Raw genomic sequence first — 13722 nt, 5'->3', positions numbered from 1 at the left:
GCAGTGACTGCATTAGCCTGAAAACATCAATATCTTCTGCTCTGGCAACAGAGCTGGTCTCATTGACAACAGATATACGGTGTGCCTAGCTGGCCCTAATAGTATGAAAGCATGCGCTCTCTTTAAAGTCTGTATGGCTGTTGCTGCCGAGGCGGTGAGCATCTCAGAATTTAAGCACTCCATAGTAGGATTGCATCATGCATCAGCATCTTTGTCCTGATGGCCATTCATGATACCACCTGTCGGTTTTGAGTGAATGAATGGACGATTTGGACGATTCTTAGTATTCTATATCAACCGACTGACCAGTCCATGTTGTCTTTACTCAAATGGTAACCTCCAAACCCGAGTTATTTATGCTTGTTCCTATTTCTGGCCCTTTGAGTTTGAATCATTGGCCTCTCAGCTTGTGGGCCCAATGCCTGCAACGGATCCACTCCCAGCCAATCTCAGCACTGACATAACAAACAGAGAGCAACGACGATAACCGCCACACAGTGTGGACCTCCTTTAAGGGTAATCAGATTACACAAGTACTGGGGTGCAGTGGCTGACCACCAAGGGTAGAGAGAGATCAGATGGAGATCACATCATTGCAATCTTCTTGTTCATGGATGTCCATAGACGATTCTAGGCCTCTACCTATCTACGGGACTGATTGAAATTCTAGTATCCCAGGCACCTCATGTGTACTTCTTTCATTGCACTGAAAGGATTGTCAAGTCTTTCATTGGGGCGCAAATCCTGATTCTCTGCGCCCTATGATCACAGCTAAAACTCAAGTCTAACAGACTAACGCAGTCTGGCAAACAAGCATGCAAGCATTAGATTTCCTCTGATTAGAACACGAGGAATGGGCCGGCCACTTGGCAAATGCATCAACACGGACATTGACATCTTACAGAGCACAGTCGAGGCACTGAGCGTCTGTCCTGTGCTTGTGAAGACCTCCAATAGGAATACATTAATCTTCATACACACCCGAGTTTCATTTTCGACCTCCTCGAGCATAGGATACTCCGTATCCGCAGTAAGAGTACGACCGGAATCACCATATTGTCTTCAATTCCAGCTCATAACTTCCCAGTTAGTGGTCCTCAAAACGCGGGGTAAAGACTTCTCCTCTGGTGGAGGGGTGAATGACGTAAAGCGGGTTTTCTAGTACAGTCGATCGGCATCATTAACAGCCTGCCTAGTTATAATGTTCTAGCTAGGTACGGAGTAGTAGATAACGATATTCAAAGGAAAAGTGATGTGTGTTTGTGTGGTGTATGGCAGATTTACCAGGCCATTTACCTAGGCCCATGCAGGTCAGGGCACGGACACGGACACGAGCACAGAAGCCTGTAATAGAGACCAAATTGAACAGTAATCATATTCCTGGTTAGCAAGAGATACTTCGTTATGGTTCCTGCCTCAGTGAAAGGGAGCAATTAGAGAAAGGTTCTTGTGATATGCTCCCTTCCAAGGTTGTTAGTGAGACTGACATCTCAGTAACAGAAAAATATAAGCTGGCCTGCGGTTTGACTTTCCCATGGGTATAACAGTGGTTCATAGGAGCAAATTTATCACGCAGATATTGGCTCTTGTAGTGTAAGTTGATACTATTTTTTCTCAGAAACCGTTGCAGGATTGGATATATTCTCCTCTCTAAAGTAATTCATTCATCACCAGGATGCTAACAGGGTATTAAGTGGTATACTTGCACACGCGATATAACTCGCAGACTTTCGAGCCACGGCCGAGGATGAAAATCTGCGCAACAGTAAAGACACTTGCAAATTCAATCAATGCAGAAAAAACGAGTATGAAATGGGCATTCGCTCCTTCGACGTTCCCAACCTCAGACGAAACGGCATCCGCCAATCCAACATGAGATAAAAGTACAGGCCTTTTCAGGCAGTCATAATCATGGCGCATACACTGCGGGAATGATAGTTGTGATCCCTTTTTCTTTTCTTCCTCTCTCCTTCTGCTCTGGTGTGTATCCAATGCGGTTCAGGGAGTCCCGGGTAGGTACCCTATACTCCGAGAAACGACTTGGTTGAATATCTTCGTCAAACGATCATCTGGACAAGTCCCTGCCCACCAAGAGTCTTGCTGCCCACGAATTCTTGGCTTTTCAAGCCCGCCAAAGCATAGAATATGGCAGCGATCAGCAAGAAGACGGCCGCGACAATCAAACTGGATGCACCGGAGCCAGGGAGAAGACTAAGCCATTGAATGACACTCATGATGGCGTACATCGCAGCGCGCATCCAGTTGGTGGTGAAGCGCCGAATGAAGGCATCGAACTTGGAGGAGGTAGGGCAGATTCTTAGCAAGAAAGGAACTTCGATGAAGATGAGGATCAGGCCCGAGACACTGTGATCGTCAGCTCCACTGTCCAGAGCGTTTCTTAGTAGGACTGGCTTACAGGCATAGTACGCTGAAGATGATGCGCAAAACAGCAAAGGAGAATATATTTGCGATTCCGAGGGCGATGCAGAGGATGATGCACAGCACACCCGTCCTATCCAAGATCAAGTCAGCAGGCTTCCAAACCAGAACGGTGACAATTCGCGATAAACTATCGTCGCTAGAGATTCGAAATTCCATGCCGTGAACCCTTGGAAAGAGCTGTGGCAAACTCAAGCCGACCAGTGTGAGGAGGCCTGATGGTAGATTCAGGCAACCGCCATTTCTTCCTGACATGTTGTTTGGGGCCGCGCTCAACATCGATAAGGATCCAAGGAGAATGGAGGGAGAAGTAAAGGATGGGTAGCAAACCATTGTCCGTAGATACCTACACACGAATTAGATGATTAGCAATCTGGATCTTTCTTGCCTCTCGAACGTAAACGACGGTCACATACTGAAGTTTCTCGAGCGGAATTCCTCTGCCAATGTCATGGTGGATGATATAAGTGTATATTTGAAGGGAAAACAAGTATGTCTGTATACAGTAGGATTGTTTCACTGAGATGATTCGAAGACGGAGTTCGTGTGTGGGATGAAGACAGGGAGAAACGTTTGAATAGGTTGATTGTTGATGCTCAACAATAAACTGTGGCTGAGCAGATGCGATTGACAGGTGCGGGTATAAGCCAGGTTGCCAGATCGGGTCGATCCCATTCACCGCCCTCGGCAAAACTGGGTAGGCTAGGTCGAGAGGTATTCGACGTGCATAACCCCATCCAACCAACGTCAGTTATCTCAATCTTCGCAGAAGAGCCCCATAGAGAACGTGTGCTGGACATCGGAACTCTGTGTAGGCTCACGACGGTGTTTTTAAGCTCGCTATATCTACAGCAATGGAGCCCGTCGACTCCAAGCATAGCCGGGCTGTCTCCAGATGTAAGGACAACATAGAAGCTCGATATCTACTCCTTAAGCTGATATTTGTTTCTCTCAGCTTCAAGACCTCGTAGCTCGACAAGAGGGCCTTTAGATGAATTCAACGAGTGAGCTGCATTCTGATCTCCCGCAGCCACGAGGATATGCTGACGAGGTAGTAGCCCTCTCGGCTCAGCCGATGTCAATGAATCGTCTGCTTCTTTTGTACAAGATGCAGCTCAGACTGGGATGTACTCGGGCCACACTCTTACGGCATTAGACCCACTGGCGCCAAATGAGCTACCACCGGGCATGGAGAAAGACTTGTCGTATCTCCTTCGTTACGACGTCTATCATTCCCTGTCACAGATTGATATTCCACATCCACTGCGCTCGGAGTTCGTCACGCCAGCCCCTGATGAACTACTGAGCTCATCCTTGGGCAAAGTTGAGAAATTGTTGGCTGAGGGCCGCTTCCTACTTGCCGCTTATCTATGCGGAACCATCCTGACTTCTCGTTCTCTCTCACCAACTGATACCAAGCTGATCTTTGGACTTTTCTATACACGACTAGCATGCCTCGAACTGTCTGGAAATGCTATTCTAGCGGCGCAAGAATCAAAGGCCCTTGAAGACTTGACTTCGGCCTTTTATTACGTTGACTTCAACCTAGACGCGTCCGCGAAAGAAACCCCTCAGAAACCGTCAGTTCATGCCCGTCATATCGTACCATGGCCACTGCGAGTTCTAGCAGTGAGGCTCCAGAGCATCGGGTTTGGTGATTCTCGCCGAGGCATTGGCGGCCTGTACGAACTTGGCCTCGAGGCACGAAGGGAAATCATGCGAACGGACTCTACGCAATCGGAGCGAGAAATCTGGAGGGATAGATTGGCTGATCTCGGGATCAGAAGCGTGAATGCCTTGATCGAAATGGGGGATTTTGATGCCGCAAGGAGGTCACTGCACAGCCTGAAAATATCAGACTCGGAAGCCGCAATAAACAAGTCAAGAAAAGTGCTTCTCTTCTTGATGATTGGCGACATTGACGCTGCAAAGAAAGTGTACGAGGAAGCAGGCACGCCCAACGAGAGTATCCTTAGACCGCTCCTCAGCATGGCGGAAGGCCAGTACACCGATGCAGTGGCCGAATGGAGGGCGCTTCTCGAGAATGGCGAAGAGAACAATGATAAAGCCCTGATCTCCCAGAATCTGGCGGTCTGTTTATTATATACAGGACAGCTGAATGAGGTAAGTCGATACATTGCGGTCCGATATATAAAGCTGACGCTTACTCACAGGCTCGTCAAATTCTGGAGTCGTTGGTTGCTGCTAACCATTCGTTTGGCAGCTTGGTATTTAATCTGTCCACAGTCTACGAGCTTTGCTCCGACAAAGCTGGTATTCTCAAGACCAGTCTTGCCGAGTCTGTTGCCAAGCAGCCCATCTCAGGGGACCTCAATCTTGATCGGCCAAGTGCGGATTTCAAGTTGTGAGATTGAAGGACCTACCATTGATGTCCTGCACTAGGAGGGATACTAGAACACCATTCCTCTCGAACGCTATCTAATGGTCTAACCTTCTAATGATGACTGATCCAATGAGACATCTGACGCTCATGCTGTCTCATGCCAACCCCAAACAAACGCCATGGCCGTGCAATGCCTCAAATGCTCACTTTGACACCGGGGCGTGGGAACAATCGTTATGAATGAATCAATGAACCAACGCCTTGTCACGCGTTGTTCTTGACTGGTGCCACTCTGGGTTTAGGTTTCCGAATGACTACCTTGTCACCTTCAAGCTGCCAACCCAAGCCTTCTTTCTCCACCAATTTCTCCCAAGTCCACTGTCTCCCATCTCCTGTACAGCCTTGGACAATCCAACTCACGTTGACGTTGAGATAAGCACTGCCGACGGCTTTCAGCGCATGCCTCCGGACACGGTCCTCAGCCCAGTTGATCACAGCCCGCGTAGGTGAATCCACCTCGTTTCGGACCTGCCAAAAGGCAATCCAATTGTCATGCATCAGCGCCGCCAAAACACGGTCAACTACGTCTGACTTAAAGGCGTATTGAGTACGCGCGCGTGCACGCAGCTCGAAGGCAGAAATCATGTCCCGCTGCCGGCACGCATAGTCGAGGATCAAATATGATATGATGTCTTTCAGCTCCGAGTCGGGTAAAGGGTGAGAGGGTGAATGTAATGTTTCAAGAAGATAACGGAGAGATGGGAAATATGAAGGTGGATGCTGAGCGCGGATGGAAACTGTAACCGAAAATACATGGACCTGCTGCTGGAAAGACACGGGCACAGAGGACGCGGTGGCTAGCACGGCTTCCCGGAGCTTGCGGAGAGACAACAGAAGAGTGGATAATTCCGTAGCCGGCGGAGGACCAGTCTGTCCGGTCTTGTTGCCAGGCAGCTGGAGGCGAGACGCCGGTGGGTTTCTTGTCGCGTCTGCGGAAGCACTGATAGGAAGGGATGCGAAAGCCTCAATCAGATTTCCGGCATGCCGAGCACAAAACTCCATCCATCGATTTTTGATGCGCTCGAAGTATTTCTTTTGTTCCTTGTGATCTAGGAGCCTGCGAGGGATCAGCTCAATGAACAACTTCCCACCCGACGTGTCCTTCCGATCTCCTCATTGGACTTAATGATCACATACAGCCGATCACCTTTGGACACAAATCCCACCACCTCAAGAGGATCCCTGTCCTTCAGAGGCTTCAAGCGGCTTTCGGAGAATCGAGCCGAACGTGCTGCCGGACCCGCCATGGCTGGCAATGTGCCGTAGTGAAGAGCGGGATGGTGAATTGCGTCATGAGGGGAGATAACAGCTTTATCGCTGTCGTCTGTCCGTTATGATCATGGATCGTCAACTCGTGGAAGGTATTACTCCACTGGGCTGACCGCCTGTTTGATTTGTTTGCTTGGTTTTGCCTGTTTGCTTTGAGTGGGACGCCGAGGTTCCTGTTTTCCCCAACAGGACAATTCTAAGTGATTCCCAACGGTCTATTTAAATAAGAAACCTTTCAACAGCTGCTCCTGTCTTGAAATTTAATACTCATCCGTACTTGCCATCCTCTCAACTGATTTGTGGTTCTTCAATTCGTACTTTGTGGTGACAAACTTGTGTTGACCCACGCAAGCTTTTTCCACTACCCGCTCCTATACTTGTTTGCATACTTCTACTGCATGTGAAGAAACATGTCTGCTCGCCAACGTCGTCCCGCTAAGAGCTATCAAAATGGATCGAGTTCGTCTCAGTCTGCTGCTATAGCTGCTGCCGTTCTCAAGAAGCCGCCGCAGGTCGTGAAGAAACTTCTTCATTGGGACGACCTGCCGCATTGGCAACGTGATAATCACCACATCCACACGGGATACCGACCAGCCTCGTTCTCGTTTCTCGGGTCCTTTCAGTCTCTCACGTACCTCCACAACGAAACAGTCAACATCTATACTCATCTTCTGCCGTCACTACTGTCTATTCCCGCTGCGTACTTACTGTACCAAGAGCTTGTTCCTCGCTATGAGACTGCCACAAGGGCCGATATCATTGCCTTTGGTTGCTTCTTTGCAGGAGCTGCCTTTTGCTTGGGAATGTCGGCAACATATCATACCATTTCCAACCACTCCCCGCTAGTCGCTCGCATAGGAAATACATTTGACTATGTCGGTATCGTAGGCCTTATTGTGGGAAGTTTCGTGCCAAGCGTCTACTATGGCTTCTATTGCGTTCCAGCCCTCCAACGGCTGTACTGGACGATGATCTGCACTATTGGTCTTGGCTGCGTTATCGTCTCGGTTCTCCCCAAGTTCCGGACGCCTCAGTGGCGGCCTTTCCGCGCAGCCATGTTTGTTGGCATGGGTCTGTCAGCGGTGTTTCCGGTGATCCACGGGTTGCAAATGTTCGGGATCGACCAGATGACACGCCAGATTGGACTCAGATGGCTTCTTCTTCAGGGGTTCCTTTATATCTTGGGGGCTACAATCTATGCAGCTCGAGTTCCTGAACGCCTGCGGCCGGGCAAGTTCGACATATTGGGAAGTTCTCACCAGATCTTCCACATACTAGTGGTCTGCGCTGCTGTGGCTCATTTGACTGGCTTACTCAAAGCATTTGACTACCAACATAGTGGGATTGCAGGAAGCTGTCCGTTAGAGTCCAATTGACGTTTTGATTCGCCATCAAATCTGATAGGATCACACGCGCAAATGCATCACTCTTGAACAACATGTTTTCGGTTGACATATGTAGCCATTAACCGTATCAGTAGAGGAGATAAGTGACGCGTGCTGATGTTGGCTTCTCGTGGACGACGAGAGTTTCTGTCCAACCAACTTCACCCCTTGCTGACAGTCGGGGCATGCGGGAGCTCTTCCACGATGTGAATTGGCAAACTCAAAAAATGCGCTGCAAGCATAAAAGATGTTTCTGGAAGCATCACCTGGCTTCCATCAAGAATGGATTTGGCATGCTCACCGCTTGCTTTCCCGGCCACTCGAGCTGGACAGACGAATAGGGAGTCGTACATAGAAATCTCCAGCTCACATGGCATGGCTGTCATGCATCTCGGTGATCATCTCACTCTGAAAGACAGCAAAGTCATTGGACACAGTGACTGACGACACCAATGGCTCCGCTCAGCAGACGGCGGCTTCGCTAGGTAGAGTTTAATTACCATCGTCTCATCATCACGCCACTGGGTCTACCACGATGTTGCATTGAGGCTGCCCTCTTCAGGCCGCCATTGCCAAGTGAGAATGGTCACCGCTTAAAATCTCCCACCCTTAGCAAATCAGGTGGCAGCCAAGTCATCCGGCAACTGCCCCTTTGGGATCAGCTTAGTCTGGGCTCGTGGGACTACAGTAAGGACTGGTGACGATTGTTGGTCGCTCTTATGCGTGGGGGATCAGATGGAGCATTTGGGTTTCACAGCGGCTGACTTCGTATGCGGTTGCCGTCGGTTAGGGAATCCTGATACGGACAATGACTCTAAGTTCTGCATTCCAGTTATATAAGAGGGGCTTGGTTGGTTAAAGTCATCGTCTAAGGGTATTCTGCCTTCCTATCGTATCGGCGAGGTTGCTTTAGATGCTTGTCAGGGTTGGCCAACCCTGGATCGCTTATCCGGCGTGGGTCTCCTCACATGAGATATTGTTTCATAAGCCGGCAGGAATAGGTCAAATAAGTATCCCCTGACGGACAAAAAGCCTTGCCTTTGGATCCAATCTGCACAGATGTATGCAGGATCCCATCAACCTTCCGGCCACAGTGGAGACACACCCCGACTCCGGGCCGCTTGCGAGAACTGCAGACAATCAAAGGTGAAATGCAATCTTTCCGGAAAGAGTACCTGCATCCGGTGTCTTCGTCACGGGCTGCCTTGTCGATATCGACTCGCCAATCGGTCAGGAAAACCCAAGGGCAGCAAGAACAGAGCCACGCTGAAGAAGCTGGGACAAGTGCCGGACGAAAAGCCTATATTGCGTGCTTTGAAGGGAAAGCACAACCCGGACACCGTCATGGACAACCACAGCCACTCGATATGTGAAAGGTCCCGAGGGCTTCAGAGCAATGAGGAAAACGTGTGTTGCGGTCCAGTAAATCAGTTGGATAGATTGCTAACAAACGTTGCACAGTTCCTCGAGAGCCCTAGCAGCCAGGACACCGACCTCACGGCGGACGCCTCCACCTCCGCGTTTGCGTATTCTTCCTTCCAAGAGCCACTGCCATCTGCAGATCCGGTATATATGCAAGCCTCCATGTCACCGACCTTTCTTCAAAAGGAGTTCATCACCAAAGGCCTAACGAGCTGCCCCCTCGCAGTCCACATCCCCGATGCATCGCAACCGACATGTGGATGTGGTGGAACAGTGGTGTTCCACTTGAACCAGCTCAGGGACATGATGGCCAACGCCGGCCACCTGCGATTCGATCAGATTCTGCAGGGGGTCAAGGTAGCTCTGTCCGTCTGCCAAGGATTTCTGCAATGCAGAAATTGTCCAAAGGACAGCACTAGCCTGCTGTTGCCTATCTCTACGGTAGACTCTACACTGCAAATATTTGACTACTGGATATCGTACGGGCTGGCGGCGCAGCATTCAGCGGAGGTCGATGGTGCGAAGACGAGATATGGTGATTATGAAGTGTGTTCTGAGGAAAGTTGGTGGATCAGTCGCTTCCTGCTCCGTGCGCGACTCGTCCAGTACAAGGAGGTGTTTGCTGTACTGCAGGAAGCAATCGATGTCTGCCTCGGGTCGCCCTCCGGTCATCTCGGGCAAGGGCTGTACGATGAGAACCGCGGAGGAAGCTGTCTCAGTCAGATTATTCGGGGGTATGAAGCAACAGTGGAAGCTTTTTTGCGTTGTTTATCAGGGAATGATGTATGTCGTACTTAATTATATATTCACCCATAGCTACCTTGACGAAAGACTGTTGCTGTGATGTAGTAGTTCCCATTAGCAGTAACGGCTCTCGGCTTTGACGGGCCTCGGCAATCCAGCCGCTATACTTCTAGTTGGAGAGGAGAGCCCCCCTCACGCGTCAATATAAGTCTACCGGCACCTCATTTGTATTTCAGAAACACCTGCTTGCAATTCAATTCATATACAAAGTATATAATTTACAAACAAGATGGCCGCCCGCCTCGCCCAGGTCAACGCCCATCTCAACTACCCAGCTGGCCTCCTCGCAGGCAAAGTCGCCATCATCACCGGCTCAGGCCAGGGCATCGGCGCCGAAGCAGCCCGGCTCTTCGCCAATGAAGGTGCAAAAGTCATCGTCGCTGATATCGACGCTGGTCTGTCCCCGCACCTACTCTCAACTTGAATCTGAAGTCTAACACCCCACAGACAAAGCCACCGCAGTCGCCAACGCCATCAACTCCGCAGGCGCCGGGCGCGCCCTCGCCGTCGTCGGCGATATCCTAGACGACGCCTACATCACGACCCTCGTCTCCAAGGCGGCCGAGTTCGGCAACGGGAAGATCCATATCCTCGTGAATAATGCGGGGTTTACCTGGGATGGGGTGATCCACAAGGTGTGCATCCTCCTTTCCCCCTGCCCTTTCCCTTTTATCTTTGAACTAGTCACGAATGTTCCAGTAGATGACCGATAAACAATGGGACACGATGCTGGCGGTGCACAATACCGCGCCGTTCAAGCTCATTCGGGCCGCGGCGCCGTATTTCCGGGTGAAGGATGGGGAGGACCGGGTGATTATCAATATTAGCTCTACGAGTGGGATTCACGGGAATGCGTACGTTTGCCCTTTTTGAACCTAGGGCATATGGTCTGATGCTGATGGTGCTACAGAGGACAAGCCAACTACGCGGTCGCCAAAGCCGGGCTGGTCGGGCTGACCAAGACGATTGCGAAGGAATGGGGCCCGGCGTTTGGGGTGCGGGCCAACACGATTGCGTTTGGCTTCGTCAATACCCGGTTGACGGCTGCGAAGGAGGAAGGCGCGTTCATCACCACCCCCGACGGGACCAAGGTTGCGCTGGGGATCCCCGGGAAGCAGCTGGCTGGGCGCAAGGGGGACGAGAAGCAGGCGTATCCGGATATTCCGCTGGGACGGCCGGCCAGTCCCGAGGAGGCGGCGAGGTCGATTCTGGGGGTTTGCAGTCCTTACTTTTCGTATGTGAGCGGAGAGACGATCCGGGTGACGGGAGGTCGTAATACGTGATGCTATGCTTGGTTGCTTGTGATGGTACAGATATACATACATACAGTGTGGTATCAAATCATATCGAGTTATATACAGAAAAAGTGACCTCCCTGCTGGCGAGTGTCCAACACCACTTAGTGAGTAGCCATGCTGCAGTTCATGAGCGCCTTGACGTGGCTGACGCAGGGAAATAGAGACAACACCAACGTGCTCCGTCTAGTTCCACGTCAGCCTATGTGTGCACAACAGTCAGTTGATTGGCACGACGTGCTGACGGTGCTGACAAGGCACACTGGCCGCAGTCTAGCTGATAAGCGGCGTCCGCATGCTAGATGTAGAGCGCAGAGCGTAGGACAGGAAGTCACGGCAGGATGCATACAGCAAGTGAGAGGTGCAGGGAAAGTCATCAAAAGTCTATTGTATAGGTGTAATGATTCCAAAAATGGACGAGCCTGATCGGCTGATGAGCTGTGCACAATCTTACACCCACGTAAGAATGAGAACTTATCCTCCAGTCCAGCAGAGACATATCTCCAAACCTCCAAAGTCGCTCTAACCAAGCGTAACTAAACGGATCACTGTTTCCTCCCAATGCTTCCGTGGTACATCCATGCCACTGCCGTCGTCCATATTAGACTCCATGGCAGAAATGAACAAGATAAAAAATCAGTACAGGAAACGCTCCTCTGACCCGGGGTATTTCTTTTCTTTCAGAAAAAAGCTCTTCAACTCCAACACCATAACACCAAACCAGTCACATAATGAAACACAAGTCCGACGAGAGATGTATCAAATAACCCAAAGATCCACCCGTAAATAGTGACATATTAATAAAACAAAGCGAAAGTGTGCAGTGAAAAAATCCCGGAACTCAGCGGATCCTATGCTGACTGGCGGTCCACCAGATGATCCGCGCGGAGATTACCCAGGAGTCCAGGGAAAAAATGATCCAAGATTAAGGCGTATGTCCAGAGAAGGGGGAAAGATGCGAAAAGAAGGGGAATGAAAACTGGGGCCGTAATAAACGTTGTGGGAATCCAGTTCCTGATGTTGAATAGATGGCGTAAATCGTTAAGGTTGCATTAATTTGGTTTTGTCCACTTTCGTCCCGCCATCATACATTAGCAGACGCATAGTGCCTGATGACCCGGCTGATGGACAACGACGGCCTCCGAGATGTCCTTGCATGTTAGGGAGTCCATAGAAAGGTCGCCCTGACAGTCCGCCTCCGGCTCATACTCCACGGAAGACATCGATGGAACGCTGTCCATGTCGGTAAATACTTCCGTGTAGCAAGAGCTATCGGATGCGGCAGACTCCGAGTAATTCGAGTAGTGAGACGAGTCTGAAGAGGATGTCGATTGCTGCGTGTTGAATGTATGCACAGAGACAGGGACCTGTGGCCCACTGATGACGTCGTAAGACAAGGGTCCATGGGGAGCCACCCAAGGGGTCACTGGGTTGAGAGTGAATTGAGGGCAATCCAGGATTAACTGGCGAAGCTCCGGGATGGTAATTCTCTTAGAGGGATCACACTCGAAAATGCGGCTCAAGATGCAAACCAGGTCATCTGACAAGGGCAGAATGGATTTGAGGAAGAAAGGATCCTTGAGATAGGCCCGGAATGTGGAGTCCTCGATCGAGGCACGTTTCCATGGGTTGCGCCCGCAAGTGAGGTTGACCAGAATCACCCCCAGGCTCCACACATCATTGGGGGCCGACGCATAGCAAGACAATGGTCGAGGATTCGGCTGCTGGCATTCTTCAGTTGGTAGTAAGTCAGCCGAATGAACGCAATAAGTAGACATTTGAGTAAGGTAAATTACCTGGAGACATATAGAATGTGGAACCGCAACCAAAGTCCGAAGTGAAATAATCCGTGGTAGCAAGGCCAAAGTCGGCCAGTTTGACCGTCAGGCCCTGATCGGTCACCAAGATGTTCTCCGGCTTGAGGTCCCGGTGGTAAATTCCTAATGAGTGGCAATACTGGATGGCATCCAGGATCTGGAGAAAGACGCGTTTGACCAAGAGATCATTGCCCACAAAGTTGCCCTTTTCGGTGATGCTGGAGAACAGGTCACCCTCGGGGCAGAACTCGATGACCACATAGGTACAGTCGACGGAATCCATTATACGAACCAGGGAAACCACATTGGGATGTTGGCTGGCCAGATGGTGGAGCTTGATCTCGCGCTGCTGGAACTTGAGCTGCCGGGCATCAAGTCCGACCTTGTTCAGTGCTTTGACGGCATACACCACATTGGTGTGGATGTCGACGGCCGTGTAGACCACGCCGTACGCACCAACTCCAAGAATGCTTGTCAGTTCCAGCCGGTTGGCCAGAAGATATCCCAGACGGTCTTCCGGAGCATAAGCACGGGTAGTGGGAGGAGAAGGCGGAGGAGTTGGAAGCATTGTGGGATACATGCCGAAGGGATTTGGGGAGAGCATTAAGGGCAGATGTGATATAGAGGGTAGAGACTGTGGAAAGGATGCACAGGGATATGCAGCTTTCCAGCAGGGTAAGAATGTGTTGTAGTGGGTAGTCCGCCGACTGATGGGAGCGTCCTTAATGGTAAGATCCAAATCCAAACGGCCTGGTGGTAACGGTGATATCCAAAAGGGAGAGTCGTTCAAGGCACAAGGGATATTTATTTTTCGACTCAAGTATCCATTGGAAGAAGCAGGATGGTTCCAAGTCTAGTCCAAAATCCTAGGGAATGGTCTGTGGAGG

General features: G+C 50.5%; 7 protein-coding genes across 7 annotated transcripts; 4 read left to right on the top strand and 3 right to left on the bottom strand.

Moving 5' to 3' along the window:
- Window positions 1-2057: 2057 nt before the first annotated feature.
- Aud_003353 (Tvp18 family protein) lies at window positions 2058-2892 on the bottom strand (the record flags this gene model as incomplete). The annotated part of the gene is made up of 4 exons (XM_043288306.1): window positions 2058-2364; window positions 2417-2512; window positions 2770-2785; window positions 2856-2892. 4 exons carry the CDS (start codon window positions 2890-2892, stop codon window positions 2058-2060), a joined length of 456 nt encoding a protein of 151 aa, XP_043144241.1.
- A 401-nt stretch (window positions 2893-3293) lies between these two features.
- Aud_003352 (uncharacterized protein) lies at window positions 3294-4808 on the top strand (the record flags this gene model as incomplete). The annotated part of the gene is made up of 4 exons (XM_043288305.1): window positions 3294-3336; window positions 3395-3443; window positions 3498-4563; window positions 4614-4808. 4 exons carry the CDS (start codon window positions 3294-3296, stop codon window positions 4806-4808), a joined length of 1353 nt encoding a protein of 450 aa, XP_043144240.1.
- A 239-nt stretch (window positions 4809-5047) lies between these two features.
- On the bottom strand, window positions 5048-6090 carry Aud_003351 (uncharacterized protein; the record flags this gene model as incomplete). Its single annotated transcript, XM_043288304.1, has 2 exons — window positions 5048-5900; window positions 5981-6090. The coding sequence occupies 2 exons, from the start codon at window positions 6088-6090 to the stop codon at window positions 5048-5050; spliced, it is 963 nt and encodes a 320-aa protein (XP_043144239.1).
- A 432-nt stretch (window positions 6091-6522) lies between these two features.
- Window positions 6523-7488, top strand: Aud_003350 (hemolysin III family protein; the record flags this gene model as incomplete). Its single annotated transcript, XM_043288303.1, has 1 exon — window positions 6523-7488. One exon carries the CDS (start codon window positions 6523-6525, stop codon window positions 7486-7488), a length of 966 nt encoding a protein of 321 aa, XP_043144238.1.
- Window positions 7489-8556: 1068 nt separating this feature from the next.
- Aud_003349 (Zn(II)2Cys6 transcription factor domain-containing protein) lies at window positions 8557-9717 on the top strand (the record flags this gene model as incomplete). Its single annotated transcript, XM_043288302.1, has 2 exons — window positions 8557-8904; window positions 8959-9717. The coding sequence occupies 2 exons, from the start codon at window positions 8557-8559 to the stop codon at window positions 9715-9717; spliced, it is 1107 nt and encodes a 368-aa protein (XP_043144237.1).
- A 235-nt stretch (window positions 9718-9952) lies between these two features.
- Window positions 9953-11006, top strand: Aud_003348 (SDR family NAD(P)-dependent oxidoreductase; the record flags this gene model as incomplete). The annotated part of the gene is made up of 4 exons (XM_043288301.1): window positions 9953-10118; window positions 10171-10358; window positions 10426-10577; window positions 10634-11006. The coding sequence occupies 4 exons, from the start codon at window positions 9953-9955 to the stop codon at window positions 11004-11006; spliced, it is 879 nt and encodes a 292-aa protein (XP_043144236.1).
- A 1103-nt stretch (window positions 11007-12109) lies between these two features.
- On the bottom strand, window positions 12110-13403 carry Aud_003347 (serine/threonine-protein kinase; the record flags this gene model as incomplete). The annotated part of the gene is made up of 2 exons (XM_043288300.1): window positions 12110-12750; window positions 12815-13403. 2 exons carry the CDS (start codon window positions 13401-13403, stop codon window positions 12110-12112), a joined length of 1230 nt encoding a protein of 409 aa, XP_043144235.1.
- Between the last annotated feature and the right edge of the window lie 319 nt (window positions 13404-13722).

This window comes from Aspergillus udagawae (assembly GCF_001078395.1).
Source record: "Aspergillus udagawae IFM 46973 DNA, scaffold_2, whole genome shotgun sequence".
Classification (NCBI taxonomy): domain Eukaryota; kingdom Fungi; phylum Ascomycota; class Eurotiomycetes; order Eurotiales; family Aspergillaceae; genus Aspergillus; species Aspergillus udagawae.
The sequence above is the reverse complement of the archived record's forward strand: the minus strand, read 5'-3'. Positions and strand labels throughout refer to the sequence as shown.